Source organism: Bufo bufo, chromosome 1, assembly GCF_905171765.1.
Source record: "Bufo bufo chromosome 1, aBufBuf1.1, whole genome shotgun sequence".
NCBI classification, from domain to species: domain Eukaryota; kingdom Metazoa; phylum Chordata; class Amphibia; order Anura; family Bufonidae; genus Bufo; species Bufo bufo.
Window position 1 is genome coordinate 5327963 of NC_053389.1, and position 20100 is coordinate 5348062.

Below are 20100 nucleotides of genomic sequence, written 5' to 3' on the forward strand. Positions count from 1 at the left end.
TGTCATATGCGATGGCTTCCCCGATCACACTAGCAGTTGTCAGCCCTGCCATGAGAGGAACACATGTGGTGGCAGGATCTCCTGGACATATCACTGAGCTGTTAGTGTCCTCGTATCACTACTAGGGGTGACCGACTGTCATATGCGATGGCTTCCCCGATCACACTAGCAGTTGTCAGCCTGCCATGAGAGGAACACATGTGGTGGCAGGATGTCCTGGACATATCACTGAGCTGTTAGTGTCCTCGTATCACTACTAGGGGTGACCGACTGTCATATGCGATGGCTTCCCCGATCACACTAGCAGTTGTCAGCCCTGCCATGAGAGGACACATGTCATGGCAGGATGTCCTGGACATATCACTGAGCTGTTAGTGTCCTTGTATCACTACTAGGGGTGACCGACTGTTGTATACAATGGCTCCCCTGATCATCACACTAGCACTTGGGTCAGTGTGTTGCACCACAGCAAAGGCAGGATTGAAGCACTCACCACCAGCCTCTATACTGGAACTCGAACATCGTAGGATCCGAAACAGAATCTGGATTCATCACTAAAGACGATACAGTTCTAGTCCATAGCAGTCCAGGTTTCTTAATCATGACACCACTGCAAAAAATGGTGACGGTGGCTGGATGTCAATGGCAGGACATGTAATTTTATGTTTCATATTGGTAGGATAACAAATTTCCTTCTGCCAAGTGCTTGGAAATGCTCGTGATTGACGGTGGATCAAACCATCCTCTCTACTGGTGGTAGGTATGGGCCGTCCATAGGCTGTTCTCCATGTGTGCCATCACATAACCACTGCTCCCAACACCTCCTAAAGCCTCATGCAGACAACCGTGGAACCCGCTCCGTGAGCTACCGGACTGGCATTGCAGGAGCGCACGGCGTCATTGGTTGCTATGACGCTGTGCGCTCCTGCAATGCCAGTCTGGTATCTCACGGACTGTGTTCCACGGATGTCTGCATGAGACTTAACAGCGAAGTTAGAACAGCCTAGATAGTGGGCAATTCGTCAAAACGACCATCCTTCTTCTCTCAGTCCAATGATGCGCCCCCTCTCAAAATCTCTCAACTGGGAAATTGTCTTCCAGTGCGTGCTATAGGCGATGTCTCACCAAAAGGTACACTACACAAAAGAGGCCTCTGAGAGCCTTTTTATAGGGTAGTGGGGAAGCACTTTTACACCCTCTTGTGGTAAAGCCCAGTGTCTAATCAGACATCATCTGAAATCATTTACATATCTGCCTGAGACAGAACGGCTCGATGACATTTCTATCCGCGTACAATTTTTTTTGTCAATGAGTGTAGTTTCAATAGGAAAATATTTAGTTTGTGCTGCGGTAGTCCTACATTCTTCCCACAACTCGTAGGTGACCAAATGGCATCATGTAGCCCTATGAAATCATTACTGACCACTAGGTGCAGGTACTCTTGTGTGTTACCATGCATATTTTGACTCACCGCAGGCCCCACGTATGTGCTGAGCTCACAGTTCTCCCTCCAGGACATGTTGAGGCTTCTCAGGAACTCCAGATAGAAGGGATGGCTACTGTTATACATGGAAAATCCCAAGATATTGGAATGGTCACTTACCACCCCTTCCAAGGACAGTAAGGGGAAGTCCTGCAACAGAAACCAATGTAATAAAGTATAAGCCCCCTTCCTGTCTGTACCCTCCTCTGCCCATGATACATGAAGAGTGCTGGTGGACACATAATTAGCAGAATCCTGTTGACCTCCGGTCTCACCATAGTTGTCAGGATATATTTGTAATGAGCAGACGTCATCCCAAGCTCCGAGGCCTGTGATGAAGAAAAGGAAAAAATGTATTGTTAAACGTAGTAAGCAACTAACAAACCACCATAAAGCAATGAAGAGAGAAGCAGACCTTCTTTAGGATGAGATGGGACACAGTCGCGTTGGCATCTATAATGATGGTAGACACCTTGTCATCACGGATTTCCTTTAATAAAGGTGTGGGATCATTTGTGTCATCCAACATCCGCACAGACAGTGTATCTTTTGATATTAGGAACTGACGGACCAACTCCTCGAGCCGCAGTAAACCTGGAGAAAAGAAGAGACAGATGAGGAGTAAGATAAGGGGAAAAAGTGAGGAACACGATGATGGCTGAGGAGCACAATAAGAGAGAGGGTTGTGTACACGATAAGGGAGATGATTATGGAGCAAGATAGGGGAAAAGAGTGAGGAGCACAATTGGGGAGACATTGCTGAGGAGCAAGATGGGGCAGAAGGAGAACAATAGGGGAGACGGTTGAGGACCACAATAACGGAACGGAGAAAACTGAGGAGCACAACAGGGGAGATGGCTGCAGAGGAGAAAAATGACAGAGAAGGCTGAGGAGCATGATTGGGAAGATGGCTGAAGAGCATAATGGGAGTGACAGCTGAGGAGCATGATGGGGGAGATGGCTGAAGAGCATGATGGGTAAGATGGCTGAGCAGCACGGAGCATGATGGGGGAGATGGCTGAGAAAGCATGATGGTCGAGACAGATGAGGAGCATGATGGGGGAGATGGCTGAGTAGCACGGTGGAGAGATGACTGGGGAGCAGGGTAGGGGAAATGGCTGAGAAGCATGATAGGGACAGATGGATGGAAAGCATAATGAGAAAATGGCTAAGGAGCTTGATGAAGAGACAACTGAAAAGCACGATGGGGGAGATGGCTGAGGAGCATGATGGAGAATTGGCTGAGAAGCACGATGGAGAGACAGCTAATGTTCACGATGGGGAAGATGGCTGAAGAGAATGATCTGGAGATGGATGAAGAGCATGATGGGGTGATGACTGAGGAGCATGGTGAGGAGATGGCTGAGGTGTACAATGTGGAGACAGCTGAGAAGCTGTACAATGACGGCTGAAGAACACAATGGGGTGACATCTGAAGAGCAAGATGGTGTAGAAGACTGAGGAGCACATTGGAGGAGATGGTTGAGGAACATGATTAGAGGGACGGCTGAAGAGCATGATAGGGATTTCTCTTCAAGCAGAATCTGGAGTTTAGAGATGAACACTCAGAAGTGACTCATCCTGTAGCCGGAACTGCAAATGACCAGAACCATCTTGTATTCTGCTGCATGAGACTGGAAACCTGAAGCACATACACATGTCTGCCATGTGACTTTTATCTGCCCTGATCCATGTTATGGATGAAACACTATGCTCAACAGATTTTATTTGACATGCAGATCCTCTAGGTTGTTAGTCAGGGAAAGCCGGACAGTACGAAGACTCTGCATTCTAGGCACAACTGTCCTGTGTCGCACTGTATTGTGTATTGATGCTGTGGTGTTGTAGGTGTGTAGGACCTGTGGTCAGATAGTTCTACAGGCCTTTAATTAAGTGAATTCTACCGTATAGCTCCTCATGTAAAAGAGGAGCTGATTCTATATATAGGGAGTTTTGGTGCACCCAAGAAGTTTGGGTGTGTGACCATGTGGTACATGCACCCCCTCAGTCCAGCAGAGCTGGCAGAAACCTTAGTGGGAATATTCACATTAAGGTAATTGATATGAAGAGGGTCTCAGGGACTGAAGTCGTGGTGGTGTAAGGAACGGCATTTGTTCTGAATGACAATCTAACCAAGGCTGAAGCCCACAACTGTGAGCGGCATCAAAAGGAGAAACCTACAAGTGACCAGTTGCAGAAGGCAGCAGTAAGCAAAAAGAGCATGAAGACTGCAACTGAGGTCTGAATGCTGGGTAGATTGCAAGACCCCATAGAGCAGACCACCCAGAAGACATATCGCCATCTCTGTTCTGATCACAGAGGAAATATGAGATCCTAAAGTAAGAGGTTGGCTCCCACTCTGCGGACTGATGCCACATATATGGACTGTACAAGGTCTGTTGTGTAACTGCCATACTGTGTGTTGTAAGTATGAAGACTGCATCCATCGAGGACCACCACTGCCAAGATTTGCACCTCCTGCGTAAGAAGTAAAAGCTGAATTGTTTTCATTTCACCAACATCTCCTGTCTATTTTTGCAGCGCTGTCTCCTTTGTGGGGTGGTCAACACCAGACCCCTGAACTTTCACATTTAGTCGCAGTTCAGTCAGGCTGCAAGGGGAGAATGATATTGGGGAAACTGAAGTCCTTCCTGAATTTTCAGGTTCTGTGTGGAGATAGACTTTGTGTGGTCATCTGAGGTCCAGCCTGTGATCGCTGGGTGATGCTGTGACCGGCTGTGTAATAGAAACCCACGAAGAAGCACCCTAACAGCGCGTGAATGACCCCTTTAAAGGGGGCCTCTTACCCCTCCTGGCCTGGGTTTTCATAAGTATTTGCATGTCCCATAAAATAATGATTCTGGAGGATCCTTCCTCAGATCTTTGCATTGTGCAGTTCTGCTGTTTTTCCTCTTGGAAATGTATAAATAAATTGCCAACTTGGCGTCACCTCTGATAGAATGGACTTGTCAGGAGGAGTGACATCTGATAGGACGGACTTGTCAGGAGGAGTGACATCTGATAGAATGGACTTGTCAGGAGGAGTGACATCTGATAGGACGGACTTGTCAGGAGGAGTGACATCTGATAGGACGGACTTGTCAGGAGGAGTGACATCTGATAGGACGGACTTGTCAGGAGGAGTGACAGGTCTCTTTGAGGTCCAAGCTGAGACACTTGAGTTTCACAGTCCCTTAAAGCCGCCCGTCCATCAGATGAATTATACATCACCCAGTGCTCCATTATTTATCACCCTCGGTGCCGGGGGCCCGTGCAGAAGCAACTGGAGAATTCCTGAGTCTCTGCTCCAGATCTCTGGCTGCACTAATCGATCCAGTAAGTAAAAGTAAGAAGAATCTGACGGACCGATCACCAGTCAGTGGGGGAAAAGTGGCTCATAATGGATCATAAGGCATCTTAAAGGATCTATACGTACAGTTGTGTTCAAAATTATTCAACCCCCACTGAAATTGAGTGTTTTGGCCAGTTTGACATTGATTTTGATCATTTCACTCATCTTGTTTACAATTAAATCAAAGAGGCCCTTGTAAGTCAGACAAATATAACATAACATTTATAATGAAATAACCACAAATGTCTTTTCTGTGCTCACATCATTATCAGTTTTATTCAACCCCCAAGTGACATTCAATCTTAGTACTTAGCACAACATCCTTTTCCAGTTATAACAGCTTTTAAACGTGAAGCATAGCTTGACACAAGTGTCTTGCAGCGATCTACGGGTATCTTCGCCCATTCTTCATGGGCAAAAGCCTCCAGTTCAGTCCCATTCTTAGGCTTGCGCGCTGCAACTGCTTTCTTTAAGTCCCACCAGAGGTTCTCAATCGGATTTAAGTCTGGTGACTGCGATGGCCACTTCAAAATGTTCCAGCCTTTAATCTGCAGCCATGCTCTAATGGACTTGGAGGTATGCTTGGGATCATTGTCCTGTTGAAAGGTCCAACGTCTCCCAAGCCTCAGGTTTGTGACGGACTGCATCACATTTTCATCCAATATCTCCTGGTACTGAAGAGAATTCATGGTACCTTGCACACGCTGAAGCTTCCCTGTACCTGTAGAAGCAAAACAGCCCCAAAGCATGATTGACCCCCGCCATGCTTCACAGTAGGCAAGGTGTTCTTTTCTTCATAGGCCTTGTTCTTCCTCCTCCAAACATAGCGTTGATCCATGGGCCCAAACAGTTCTAATTTTGTTTCATCAGTCCACAGAACACTATTCCAAAACTTTTGTGGTTTGTCCACATGACTTTTGGCATACTGCAGTCGACTCTTCTTATTCTTTGGAGACAGCAAGGGGGTGCGCCTGGGAGTTCTGGCATGGAGGCCTTCATTACGCAGTGTGCGCCTTATTGTCTGAGCTGAAACTTCAGCGCCCACATCTGACAAATCTTTTTTCAGTTCCTCAGCAGTCACACGGGGACTTTTCTCCACTTTGCGCTTCAGGTAGCGCACAGCAGTCGAAGTCAGCATCTTCTTTCTGCCACGACCAGGTAGCGTTTCAACAGTGCCCTTTGCCTTGAATTTGCGAATGATGCTTCCTATGGTGTCTCTTGGTATGTTTAACATCTTTGCAATCTTATTGTAGCCATTGCCCTTCCTGTGAAGAGAAATCACCTCTTCTCTTGTCTTCCTGGACCATTCTCTTGACTTCACCATGTTTGTAAACACCCCAGTAAATGTCTAGAAGGAGCTGAGTATCACAGTCCTTTTACATCGGCCTAATTGGTGCTTATTATGCTTGATTGCTGCTCCTTGACATCCACAGGTGTTTTCAATACCTGATCGAAAACACTTGAATGAACCTCTGTTCTTAAGAGTGGTAGTCTTTAAGGGGTTGAATAATTGTGTCAATGAAGAAATCACAAAAAAAAATTTAATACTGTATTACAAAAACAATTGATGTCATTTTAGTTGCATTTGGTTCTTTAAAAAGTCCTTGTAAGATTTCTGTAACGGGGTTCCGAAGGTGCACTCGGTCCACCATTACCCGCAGAACTGTTGCTTAGCTTTGGGAATGAGGATCTGTGTTTGACCTCATTCCCAGGGCGGCGTTACTAGCTGGGTGGCTCCCTGCTCCTAAGTCTGACTTCAGCGCCGAGCTGATCACTCGGTGCTCGACTGGTTGGTCTGTCAGTCATGTGACGCTGGCCACGTCACATGACCCTCACTCCCCACTATAAATACAGGCAGCCTGCTGGCCACAGGTTGCCTCTTAACCACCTCCGGACCGCCTAACGCAGGATCGCGTTCCGGAGGTGGCAGCGCTGCGCACAGTCACGCATATACGCGTCATCTCGCGAGACGCGAGACTTCCTGTGAACGCGCGCACACAGGCGCGCGCGCTCACAGGAACGGAAGGTAAGAGAGTTGATCTCCAGCCTGCCAGCGGCGATCGTTCGCTGGCAGGCTGGAGATGTGTTTTTTTTAACCCCTAACAGGTATATTAGACGCTGTTTTGATAACAGCGTCTAATATACCTGCTACCTGGTCCTCTGGTGGTCCCCTTTGTTTGGATCGACCACCAGAGGACACAGGTAGCTCAGTAAAGTCCCACCAAACACCACTACACTACACTACACCCCCCCCCCCGTCACTTATTAACCCCTTATTAGCCCCTGATCACCCCATATAGACTCCCTGATCACCCCCCTGTCATTGATTACCCCCCTGCCGTTGATCACACCCCTGTAAAGCTCCATTCAGATGTCCGCATGATTTTTACGGATCCACTGATAGATGGATCGGATCCGCAAAACGCATCCGGACGTCTGAATGAAGCCTTACAGGGGCGTGATCAATGACTGTGGTGATCACCCCATATAGACTCCCTGATCACCCCCCTGTCATTGATTACCCCCCTGTCATTGATCACCCCCCTGTAAAGCTCCATTCAGACGTCCGCATGATTTTTACGGATCCACTGATAGATGTATCGGATCCGCAAAACGCATCCGGACGTCTGAATGAAGCCTTACAGGGGCATGATCAATGACTGTGGTGATCACCCCATATAGACTCCCTGATCACCCCCCTGTAAAGCTCCATTCAGATGTCCGCATGATTTTTACGGATGCACTGATACATGGATCGGATCCGCAAAACGCATCCGGTCGTCTGAATGAAGCCTTACAGGGGCATGATCAATGACTGTGGTGATCACCCCCCTGTCATTGATTACCCCCCTGTAAAGCTCCATTCAGATGTCCGCATGATTTTTACGGATGCACTGATAGATGGATCGGATCCGCAAAACGCATCCGGACGTCTGAATGAAGCCTTACAGGGGCGTGATCAATGACTGTGGTGATCACCCCATATAGACTCCCTGATCACCCCCCTGTCATTGATTACCCCCCTGTAAAGCTCCATTCAGACGTCCGCATGATTTTTACGGATGCACTGATAGATGGATCGGATCCGCAAAACGCATCCGGACGTCTGAATGAAGCCTTACAGGGGCGTGATCAATGACTGTGGTGATCACCCCATATAGACTCCCTGATCACCCCCCTGTCATTGATTACCCCCCTGTAAAGCTCCATTCAGACGTCCGCATGATTTTTACGGATGCACTGATAGATGGATCGGATCCGCAAAACGCATCCGGACGTCTGAATGAAGCCTTACAGGGGCATGATCAATGACTGTGGTGATCACCCCATATAGACTCCCTGATCACCCCCCTGTCATTGATTACCCCCCTGTCATTGATTACACCCCTGTAAAGCTCCATTCAGATGTCCGCATGATTTTTACGGATGCACTGATAGATGGATCGGATCCGCAAAACGCATCCGGACGTCTGAATGAAGCCTTACACGGGCGTGATCAATGACTGTGGTTATCACCCCATATAGACTCTCTGATCACCCCCCCCCTGTCATTGATCACCCCTCTGTAAGGCTCCATTCAGATATTTTTTTGGCCCAAGTTAGCAGAATTTTTTTTTTTTTCTTACAAAGTCTCATATTCCACTAACTTGTGTCAAAAAATAAAATCTCACATGAACTCACCATACCCCTCACGGAATCCAAATGCGTAAAAATTTTTAGACATTTATATTCCAGACTTCTTCTCACGCTTTAGGGCCCCTAGAATGCCAGGGCAGTATAAATACCCCACATGTGACCCCATTTCGGAAAGAAGACACCCCCAGGTATTCCGTGAGGGGCATATTGAGTCCATGAAAGATTGAAATTTTTGTCCCAAGTTAGCGGAACGGGAGACTTTGTGAGAAAAAAATAAAAAATATCAATTTCCGCTAACTTGTGCCAAAAAAAAAAAAATTTCTATGAACTCGCCATGCCCCTCATTGAATACCTTGGGGTGTCTTCTTTCCAAAATGGGGTCACATGTGGGGTATTTATACTGCCCTGGCATTCTAGGGGCCCCAAAGCGTGAGAAGAAGTCTGGAATCCAAATGTCTAAAAATGCCCTCCTAAAAGGAATTTGGGCCCCTTTGCGCATCTAGGCTGCAAAAAAGTGTCACACATCTGGTATCGCCGTACTCAGGAGAAGTTGGGGAATGTGTTTTGGGGTGTCATTTTACATATACCCATGCTGGGTGAGATAAATATCTTGGTCAAATGCCAACTTTGTATAAAAAAATGGGAAAAGTTGTCTTTTGCCAAGATATTTCTCTCACCCAGCATGGGTATATGTAAAATGACACCCCAAAACACATTCCCCAACGTCTCCTGAATACGGCGATACCACATGTGTGACACTTTTTTGCAGCCTAGGTGGGCAAAGGGGCCCATATTCCAAAGAGCACCTTTAGGATTTCACAGGTCATTTACCTACTTACCACACATATGGGCCCCTGGAAAATGCCAGGGCAGTATAACTACCCCACAAGTGACCCCATTTTGGAAAGAAGACACCCCAAGGTATTCCGTGAGGGGCATGGCGAGTTCCTAGAATTTTTTATTTTTTGTCACAAGTTAGTGGAAAATGCTTATTTATTTATTTTTTTTTCATACAAAGTCTCATATTCCACTAACTTGTGACAAAAAATAAAAAGTTCCATGAACTCACTATGCCCATCAGCGAATACCTTGGGGTCTCTTCTTTCCAAAATGGGGTCACTTGTGGGGTAGTTATACTGCCCTGGCATTCTAGGGGCCCAAATGTGTGGTAAGGAGTTTGAAATCAAATTCAGTAAAAAATGACCTGTGAAATCCGAAAGGTGCTCTTTGGAATATGGGCCCCTTTGCCCACCTAGGCTGCAAAAAAGTGTCACACATCTGGTATCTCCATACTCAGGAGAAGTTGGGGAATGTGTTTTGGGGTGTCATTTTACATATAACCATGCTGGGTGAGAGAAATATCTTGGCAAAAGACAACTTTTCCCATTTTTTTATACAAAGTTGGCATTCGACCAAGATATTTATCTCACCCAGCATGGGTATATGTAAAAAGACACCCCAAAACACATTCCTCAACTTCTCCTGAGTACGGAGATACCAGATGTGTGACACTTTTTTGCAGCCTAGGTGGGCAAAGGGGCCCACATTCCAAAGAGCACCTTTCGGATTTCACAGGTCATTTACCTACTTACCACACATTTGGGCCCCTAGAATGCCAGGGCAGTATAACTACCCCACAAGTGACCCCATTTTGGAAAGAAGAGACCCCAAGGTATTCGCTGATGGGCATAGTGAGTTCATGGAAGTTTTTATTTTTTGTCACAAGTTTGTGGAATATGAGACTTTGTATGAAAAAAAAAAAAAAAAAAATCATCATTTTCCACTAACTTGTGACAAAAAATAAAAAATTCTAGGAACTCGCCATGCCCCTCACGGAATACCTTGGGGTGTCTTCTTTCCAAAATGGGGTCACTTGTGGGGTAGTTATACTGCCCTGGTATTCTAGGGGCCCAAATGTGTGGTAAGGAGTTTGAAATCAAATTCAGGAAAAAATGAGGAGTGAAATCCGAAAGGTGCTCTTTGGAATATGGCCCCTTTGCCCACCTAGGCTGCAAAAAAGTGTCACACATCTGGTATCTCCGTACTCAGGAGAAGTTGAGGAATGTGTTTTGGGGTGTCTTTTTACATATACCCATGCTGGGTGAGATAAATATCTTGGTCAAATGACAACTTTGTATAAAAAAATGGGAAAAGTTGTCTTTTGCCAAGATATTTCTCTCACCCAGCATGGGTATATATAAAATGACACCCCAAAACACATTCCCCACCTTCTCCTGAGTACGGAGATACCAGATGTGTGACACTTTTTTGCAGCCTAGGTGGGCAAAGGGGCCCATATTCCAAAGAGCACCTTTCGGATTTCACAGGTCATTTTTTACTGAATTTGATTTCAAACTCCTTACCACACATTTGGGCCCCTAGAATGCCAGGGCAGTATAACTACCCCACAAGTGACCCCATTTTGGAAAGAAGAGACCCCAAGGTATTCGCTGATGGGCATAGTGAGTTCATAGAACTTTTTATTTTTTGTCACAAGTTAGTGGAATATGAGACTTTGTAAGAAAAAAAAAAAAAAAAAAAATCATCATTTTCCGCTAACTTGTGACAAAAAATAAAAAGTTCTATGAACTCACTATGCCCATCAGCGAATACCTTAGGGTGTCTACTTTCAGAAATGGGGTCATTTGTGGGGTGTTTGTACTGTCTGGGCATTGTAGAACCTCAGGAAACATGACAGGTGCTCAGAAAGTCAGAGCGGCTTCAAAAAGCGGAAATTCACATTTTTGTACCATAGTTTGTAAACGCTATAACTTTTACCCAAACCATTTTTTTTTTACCCAAACATTTTTTTTTTATCAAAGACATGTAGAACTATAAATTTAGAGCAAAATTTTTATATGGATCTCGTTTTTTTTTGCAAAATTTTACAACTGAAAGTGAAAAATGTCATTTTTTTGCAAAAAAAATCGTTAAATTTCGATTAATAACAAAAAAAAGTAAAAATGTCAGCAGCAATGAAATACCACCAAATGAAAGCTCTATTAGTGAGAAGAAAAGGAGGTAAAATTCATTTGGGTGGTAAGTTGCATGACCGAGCAATAAACGGTGAAAGTAGTGTAGGTCAGAAGTGTAAAAAGTGGCCTGGTCTTTCAGGGTGTTTAAGCACTGGGGGCTGAGGTGGTTAATTTAGGTTCCACCTGTGATTTGGTCTTTCCTTGCGTACTTACCTCCTGCTGAATTCCTGACGATCCTCTGCCTGCTCCTTGTGTACTTTGCTGCTCTCCTGGTATTTATGACCCCGGCTTCTCCTGACAACTCTCTGCTTGCTCCCTTTGTACTTAGTAGCTTTCCTGGTATTGACTCGGTCCGTTCACGTTCTGTTGTTTGTCTGTCTGTCATCCGTGCACTTATTCCAAGTTAGGGATTGCCGTCCAGTTGTCCCCTGTCATTAGGACTCGCGAGGCAAGTAAGCAGGGCCAGGGGTAAGCGTGGAGCTCAGTGGTCACTTCCCTCCCCCCTGTGTGTGTGTGTACGCGACCGTTACAGATTAACAGGCCCAATAACCACTGTATTATGAATCCTCTGGTGACCCTGACTGACCATGTCTCTAATCTGACACAGAGGGTGCAGGAGTTAGGGGAAAAACTCAGTTCTTTTGAGTTAGGGCAAGGTTCTTCCACTCCTCAGGCCTCCAGTCCGCATTTTGAGCCCCAGATTAAGCTCCCAGAACCCTTTTCTGGAGACCGGAAGAAGTTTCTCTCTTTTAAGGAGAATTGTAAACTTTACTTCCGTTTGCGCCCCGTGTCCTCTGGCCCCGAGAGTCAACGCGTGGGCATTATCATTTCCCGATTACAGGGTGATCCCCAGGACTGGGCGTTCTCTTTACCTGCTGGCGCCAGTTGTTTATATTCTGTGGAGGGGTTATTTCAGGCCCTGGGTACCCTCTATGATGAACCAGACAGGAACGGCTCTAAAGGCACTGGTTCAGGGCAATCTACCAGCGGAGGATTATTGCACCCAATTTAGAAGGTGGTGTGTCCCCTCAGGATGGAACGAACCAGCCCTGAAGAGTCAGTTCAGGTCAGGTCTGTCTGATAAATTAAAGGATCTTCTGTTCAGTTATCAACTTTCAGAGACCTTAGAGGAGATGATGACCCTTGTTGTCCGACTTGACCGACGGGTTAGAGAGAGACGACAGGAACAACAGTTCTCTTCCCAGATGGTGGTCCAGCCAGAGGCCTATCCCAGAGACAATGCTGAGGTCTCCACCGAGGAACCCATGCAGGTTGGCATAACCCGAGGGAATCTTCGCCGCAGACGTGGAGAATGCTTTTACTGTGGAGATCCTGACCATTGGATAAACCAGTGTCTAAGAAGGTCCTCTCTGTCAAGTCTCCTAAGGCAAGGCAACCTAAAGACCAGGTACACCCTGAATTTTCTAAATGTAAGCTTTCGGTACCCATTACGATTTCTCTGGGAGTAGATAAATGGCCGGGTAAGGCCTTTATTGATTCTGGCTCAGCGGCTAGCTTTATTGACTCTGAGTATGCCGTAAGATTGGGTATTCCTATGTTTGCCTTACCAACTCCTATCCATGTCATGGCTATTGATGCTACTCCTCTTATTGGTGGTACGGTGAGCTTATGTACCTCAGAGATTTCTCTAACCGTGGGTGTGTGCCACTCAGAGAGATGTTCGCTTTTAGTCCTGGAGAACCGACCGGCTGAGGTGGTACTAGGGTTGCCTTGGCTCCGACTACATAACCCCCCTATAGATTGGTCCAATGGGGAGTTGGTGAGATGGGGTCCTAAGTGTGACTCGTGCTTGTCCGTGGTACAGGCTGGGGTCTCAGTAAAGTCTGATACTTTACCCACTGTTGTTATGGAATATTCTGATGTATTCTCATCACCAACCCCGGAGGTTCTACCCCCCCATAGACCTTATGATTGTACCATAGAGCTAGTAGAGGGGGCCAAGTTTCCTAAAGGACGAATTTATAATCTTTCTATGCCCGAACGCAAGGCCATGGAAGATTATATTAAGGAGAGCCTTGGTAAAGGGCATATTAGACCTTCTGTCTCTCCTATGGGGTCGGGGTTTTTGTTCGTTAAGAAAAAAGATGGTGGTCTTAGGCCATGTATCGATTACCGGAGATTAAATAAAATCACTGTCCAGAATAGATACTCCCTCTCATTGATTCCGGATTTATTTAACCAGGTTCTGGGGGCAACCTGGTTTTCCAAAATTGACCTGAAAGGGGCATACAATCTAATCCGAATCAAGGAGGGAGACGAATGGAAGACGGCGTTCAATACTCCGGTAGGACACTTTGAATATCAGGTGATGCCTTTTGGACTCAGCAATGCCCCTGCTGTGTTCCAAAACTTCATAAATGACATTCTTAGGGAGTTCTTAGGTAAATTTTTTATTGTCTATCTTGACGACATTTTGATATTCTCTCCTGACTTCGAATCCCATGTGTCTCATGTTAAACAAGTATTAGAGGTGTTGAGGGAGAATCAGCTATCCGCTAAACAAGAGAAATGTGTCTTTGGTGTACAGGAGATTCTGTTTCTAGGGCATGTTCTGACTCCTCACGCCTTCAAGATGGATCCTGGTAAGGTACTAGCAATTAAGGAATGGGTAAGACCTTCATCCTTAAAGGCCTTACAACGGTTCTTAGGTTTCGCCAATTACTATCGTAAATTTATTATGAATTTTTCCGTAATTGCTAAACCGTTGACCGACCTTACTAAGAAAGGGGCGGATTTGGAGAATTGGTCTACTGAGGCCATTTCTTCATTTGAAAAATTAAAAAAGGCATTCAGTAGCGCTCCTATTCTGATCCAGCCTGATCAGAAGAAACCTTTTATTGTGGAGGTGGATGCGTCCGAGGACGGCGCAGGAGCAGTCCTTTCACAAGGTCCTGCTAGCCTCACTAATCTGAGACCATGTGCCTTCTTCTCCAGGAAATTCTCTCTCCCACGGAGAGAAACTACGACATAGGGAATAGGGAGCTGCTGGCCATTAAATGGGCATTTGAGGAGTGGAGGCATTTTCTGGAGGGGGCAAGGCATCGAGTAACTGTTGTCACTGACCATAAAAACCTTATGTTTCTCGAGTCCGCTAAGAGGTTGAATCCCCGTCAAGCCAGATGGGCTCTGTTTTTTACTCGTTTTGATTTTTCCATTACGTTCAGGCCGGGAAGTAAAAATGTGAAGGCGGACGCATTATCTCTGAGCTTCCAGGCTTTTCAACCTACTGAGGTACCACCTGAATCCATCCTGCCAGCAAAAATCTTCTTAGCAGCTCTTACCCAGGATATCTCAGCTCGTATTAGGTCTGAACAACATCTGGCACCGGTATCCACCCCAACAGATAAGTTGTTTGTTCCCGTACAATTTCATCTCCAGCTGTTGGGTGAGTGTCACGATTCTGCCTTTTGTGGACATCCGGGTGTTGAGGGCACTAAGGATCTGGTTTCTAGATCTTATTGGTGGCCCACTCTAACTAGGGATGTCAAGTCCTACGTGTCAGCCTGTGAGGTTTGTGCCAGGTCCAAGACACCTAGGACTCGCCCTGCTGGTAACCTACGACCCCTACCCATTCCCAGTAAACCCTGGTCCCATATCTCGATGGACTTTATAACTGACCTACCGCCGGCGGAGGGTAAGACTGTAGTTTGGGTAGTGGTCGATAGGTTTAGCAAGATGGTCCATTGAATAACCGTGTCAATTCTTCTGCTGGGGTTTCACCTTTCTTTTGTAACCATGGTTTCCATCCCTGTTTTCATTCTGGGTCATCCGTCTCCTCCTCTAACCCTGAGGCGGATAGGCTCTCCTCTGAACTGTGCACAGTTTGGGCCCGGGTTCAATCGAACCCGGGCCTCAGGTTCAGTTCTCAGAAACTCAAGGCCGATAGGAGACGTTCAAGGGGGGTGAATTTTCAGGTTGGGGATAAGGTATGGTTGTCCTCCAAGAATCTCTCTCTTAAGGTAGATTCTAAAAAGTTTGCTCCTCGTTTTATTGGACCATATAAGATCACAGAAGTGATTAACCCGGTATCTTTTAGGTTGGAGCTGCCCGAGTCATTCCACATTCATAATGTGTTCCATAAGTCTCTACTTAAAAAATATTTTGAACCGGTAGTACCATTGAAAGCCTCGCCTCCGCCGGTTCTTGTTAATCTTCTTATAATCTTTCCCCCATCTTGTTCAACCCCCTCAGCAGACCTATCTATCATGATCAATGGCTGCACACTCTCCCCGGTCAACAAAGCCCGCTGCCTTGGAGTGACCTTTGATTCTGCACTTTCCTTCCGACCGCAAATCCAAGCTCTTTCCACCACCTGCCGCCTCCAACTCAAAAACATCTCCCGCATCCGTGCTTTCCTTAACTTTGACTCTGCGAAAATTCTTGTACATGCCCTCATTATCTCCCGCCTAGACTACTGCAACATTCTCCTATGTGGCCTTCCATCTAGCACTCTCGCACCCCTCCAATCTATCCTCAACTCTTCTGCCCGACTAATCCACCTCTCACCCTATTACTCCTCTGCCTCTCCCCTCTGCCAATCCCTTCACTGGCTCCCCATTGCCCAGCGAATTCACTTCAAAGTACTAACAAATACATACAAGGCCGTCCATAACCTGTCTCCTCCCTACATCTCGGAGCTACTTTCCCGATACATCCCCACACGCACTCTCCGATCCTCACAAGACTTCCTTCTCTCCTCTCCTCTTCCCACAATCGACTCCAAGATTTCTCCCGTGCATCCCCCATACTCTGGAACTCGCTACCCCAACATATCAGACTCTCACCTACATTGGAATCCTTCAAAAGAAACCTGAAAACCACCTCTTCAGACAAGCCTACAACCAGTGACCCTGCTGCCTCTATACCGCCATGACCAACTTAACTCGCACCTACTGTGTCCTTCTCCCATACCATGTAGATTGTAAGCCCTCACGGGCAGGGCCCTCTCTCCTTTTGTACCAGTTTGTAACTTGTCTTGTTTATGATTAGTGCAATTGTCTGTATTATGTATGTGCACCGCTTATCACATGTACAGCGCCATGGAATGAATGGCGCTTTAATAATAAATAATAATAATAAATAATAATAATAATGCTGTCGGGTATGTGGTGTCTAAAATAGTGGATGTCAGGAAGGTGCGTAATTCCTTGCAGTACCTGATTCACTGGAAGGGGTATGGACCTGAAGAGAGATCTTGGGTACCTGCCAGGGAGGTTCATGCTCCTAGACTTGTTCGAAAATTTCATTTAGAACACCCTGAAAAGCCATCGCCTGAAGTCTTGGGTCCGGTGGCCCCTTGTAAAAGGGGAGGTACTGTAACGGGGTTCCGAAGGTGCACTCGGTCCCCCATTACCCGCAGACCTGTTGCTTAGCTTCTGGAGCGAGGATCTGTGTTTGACCTCATTCCCAGGGCGGCTTTACTAGCTGGGTGGCTCCCTGCTCCTAAGTCTGCCTTGAGCGCCGAGCTGATCACTCGGTGCTCGACTGGTTGGTCTGTCAGTCATGTGACGCTGGCCACGTCACATGACCCTCACTCCCCACTATAAATACAGGCAGCCTGCTGGCCACAGGTTGCTTCTTAATTTAGGTTCCACCTGTGATTTGGTCTTTTCTGGCGTACTTACCTCCTGCTGAATTCCTGACGATCCTCTGCCTGCTCCTTGTGTACTTTGCTGCTCTCCTGGTATTCTGACCCCGGCCTCCTCCTGACGATCCTCTGCCTGCTCCTTGTGTACTTTGCTGCTCTCCTGGTATTTATGACCCCGGCTTCTCCTGACAATTCTCTGCTTGCTCCCTTTGTACTTTGCAGCTTTCCTGGTATTGACACGGTCCGTTCACGTCCTGTTGTTTGTCTGTCTGTCATCCCTGCACTTATTCCAAGTTAGGGATTGCCGTCCAGTTGTCCCCTGTCATTAGGACTCGCGAGGCAAGTAAGCAGGGCCAGGGGTAAGGGTGGAGCGCAGTGGTCACTTCCCTCCCCCCTGTGTGTGTGTGTACGCGACCGTTACAATTTCATTCTGAACACAATTACAAATGTAGACTAAATTCCCTAAAACCCTTTACAGCATTGGGGGTTGAATAATTTGGAACACAACTGTACATCCCAGAGAGTGTACTGGAGGCCTTGACTCCACAACCTGCGCCTCAGTCAATGGGATCTCTAAGGATAAAATGATCATAAAGGATCCACAACATCCAGAACCCATGAGACCAATGTGCAGAGAGCGTAAGGAATGGGTTAATGCTACCCAACAATCTCCCATCATGTCTTTAAACTGCACCATCTCCAGTATATACTGCACTGTCTCCAGTATATACTGCACTGTCTCCTGTATATACTGCACTGTCTCCTGTATATACTGCACTGTCTCCTGTATACACTGCACCATCTCCTGTATATACTGCACCATCTCCTGTATACACTGCACGATGTCCTTTATATACTGCGCCGTCTCCTCTATATACTGCGCTGTTTCCTTTATATACTGCGCCGTCTCCTGTATATGCTGGGCCGTCTCCTGTATATACTGGGCCGTCTCCTGTATATACTGGGCCGTCTCCTCTATATACTGGGCCGTCTCCTCTATATACTGGGCCGTCTCCTCTATATACTGCGCTGTTTAATTTATATACTGCGTCGTCTCCTCTATATACTGGGCCGTCTCCTCTATATACTGGGCAGTCTCCTCTATATACTGGGCCGTCTCCTCTATATACTGGGCCGTCTCCTCTATATACTGGGCCGTCTCCTCTATATACTGGGCCGTCTCCTCTATATACTGGGCCGTCTCCTCTATATACTGCGCCGTCTCCTCTATATACTGCACCGTCTCCTCTATATACTGCGTCGTCTCCTCTATATACTGGGCCGTCTCCTCTATATACTGGGCCGTCTCCTCTATATACTGCGCCGTCTCCTCTATATACTGCACCGTCTCCTCTATATACTGCGTCGTCTCCTCTATATACTGGGCCGTCTCCTCTATATACTGGGCCGTCTCCTCTATATACTGGACCGTCTCCTCTATATACTGGGCCGTCTCCTCTATATACTGGGCCGTCTCCTTTATATACTGGGCCGTCTCCTCTATATACTGGGCCGTCTCCTCTATATACTGGACCGTCTCCTCTATATACTGGGCCGTCTCCTCTATATACTGGGCCGTCTCCTCTATATACTGGGCCGTCTCCTCTATATACTGGGCCGTCTCCTCTATATACTGGGCCGTCTCCTCTATATACTGGGCCGTCTCCTCTATATACTGGGCCGTCTCCTCTATATACTGGGCCGTCTCCTCTATATACTGGGCCGTCTCCTCTATATACCGGGCCGTCTCCTCTATATACCGGGCCGTCTCCTCTATATACTGTGCCGTCTCCTCTATATACTGCGCCGTCTCCTCTATATACTGGGCCGTCTCCTCTATATACTGGGCCGTCTCCTCTATATACTGGGCCGTCTCCTCTATATACTGGGCCGTCTCCTCTATATACTGCGCCGTCTCCTCTATATACTGCGCCGTCTCCTCTATATACTGCACCGTCTCCTCTATATACTGCGCCGTCTCCTCTATATACTGGGCCGTCTCCTCTATATACTGCGCCGTCTCCTCTATATACTGCGCCGTCTCCTCTATATACTGGGCAGTCTCCTCTATATACTGGGCCGTCTCCTCTATATACTGGGCCGTCTCCTCTATATACTGGGCCGTCTCCTCTATATACTGGGCCGTCTCCTCTATATACTGGGCCGTCTCCTCTATATACTGCGCCGTCTCCTCTATATACTGCGCCGTCTCCTCTATATACTGCGCCGTCTCCTCTATATACTGCGCCGTCTCCTCTATATACTGCGCCGTCTCCTGTATATACTGCGCCGTCTCCTCTATATACCGGGCCGTCTCCTCTATATACTGCGCCGTCTCCTCTATATACTGCGCCGTCTCCTCTATATACCGGGCCGTCTCCTCTATATACCGGGCCGTCTCCTCTATATACCGGGCCGTCTCCTCTATATACCGGGCCGTCTCCTCTATATACCGGGCCGTCTCCTCTATATACTGCGCCGTCTCCTCTATATACCGCGCCGTCTCCTCTATATACCGGGCCGTCTCCTCTATATACTGCGCCGTCTCCTCTATATACTGCGCCGTCTCCTCTATATACTGCGCCGTCTCCTCTATATACTGCGCCGTCTCCTCTATATACCGGGCCGTCTCCTCTATATACTGGGCCGTCTCCTCTATATACTGGGCCGTCTCCTCTATATACCGGGCCGTCTCCTCTATATACTGCGCCGTCTCCTCTATATACTGCGCCGTCTCCTCTATATACTGCGCCGTCTCCTGTATATACTGCGCCGTCTCCTCTATATACCGGGCCGTCTCCTCTATATACCGGGCCGTCTCCTCTATATACCGCGCCGTCTCCTCTATATACCGCGCCGTCTCCTCTATATACTGGGCCGTCTCCTCTATATACTGGGCCGTCTCCTCTATATACTGGGCCGTCTCCTCTATATACTGCGCCGTCTCCTCTATATACTGCGCCGTCTCCTCTATATACTGGGCCGTCTCCTCTATATACCGGGCCGTCTCCTCTATATACTGCGCCGTCTCCTTTATATACCTTCA

General features: G+C 47.1%; 1 protein-coding gene across 1 annotated transcript in view; it reads right to left on the reverse strand.

The window, feature by feature from the left end:
• GRIK5 (glutamate ionotropic receptor kainate type subunit 5) overlaps positions 1 to 20100 on the reverse strand; it is a 162781-nt gene that overhangs the window by 83535 nt on the left and 59146 nt on the right. The window contains exons 6-8 of the mRNA XM_040415679.1: positions 1899 to 2077; positions 1759 to 1812; positions 1472 to 1633 (exon numbers count right to left, since the gene is read on the reverse strand). Of these exons, the coding sequence (XP_040271613.1) occupies positions 1472 to 1633; positions 1759 to 1812; positions 1899 to 2077 (395 nt within the window). The remainder of the gene's footprint in view (positions 1 to 1471; positions 1634 to 1758; positions 1813 to 1898; positions 2078 to 20100) is intronic.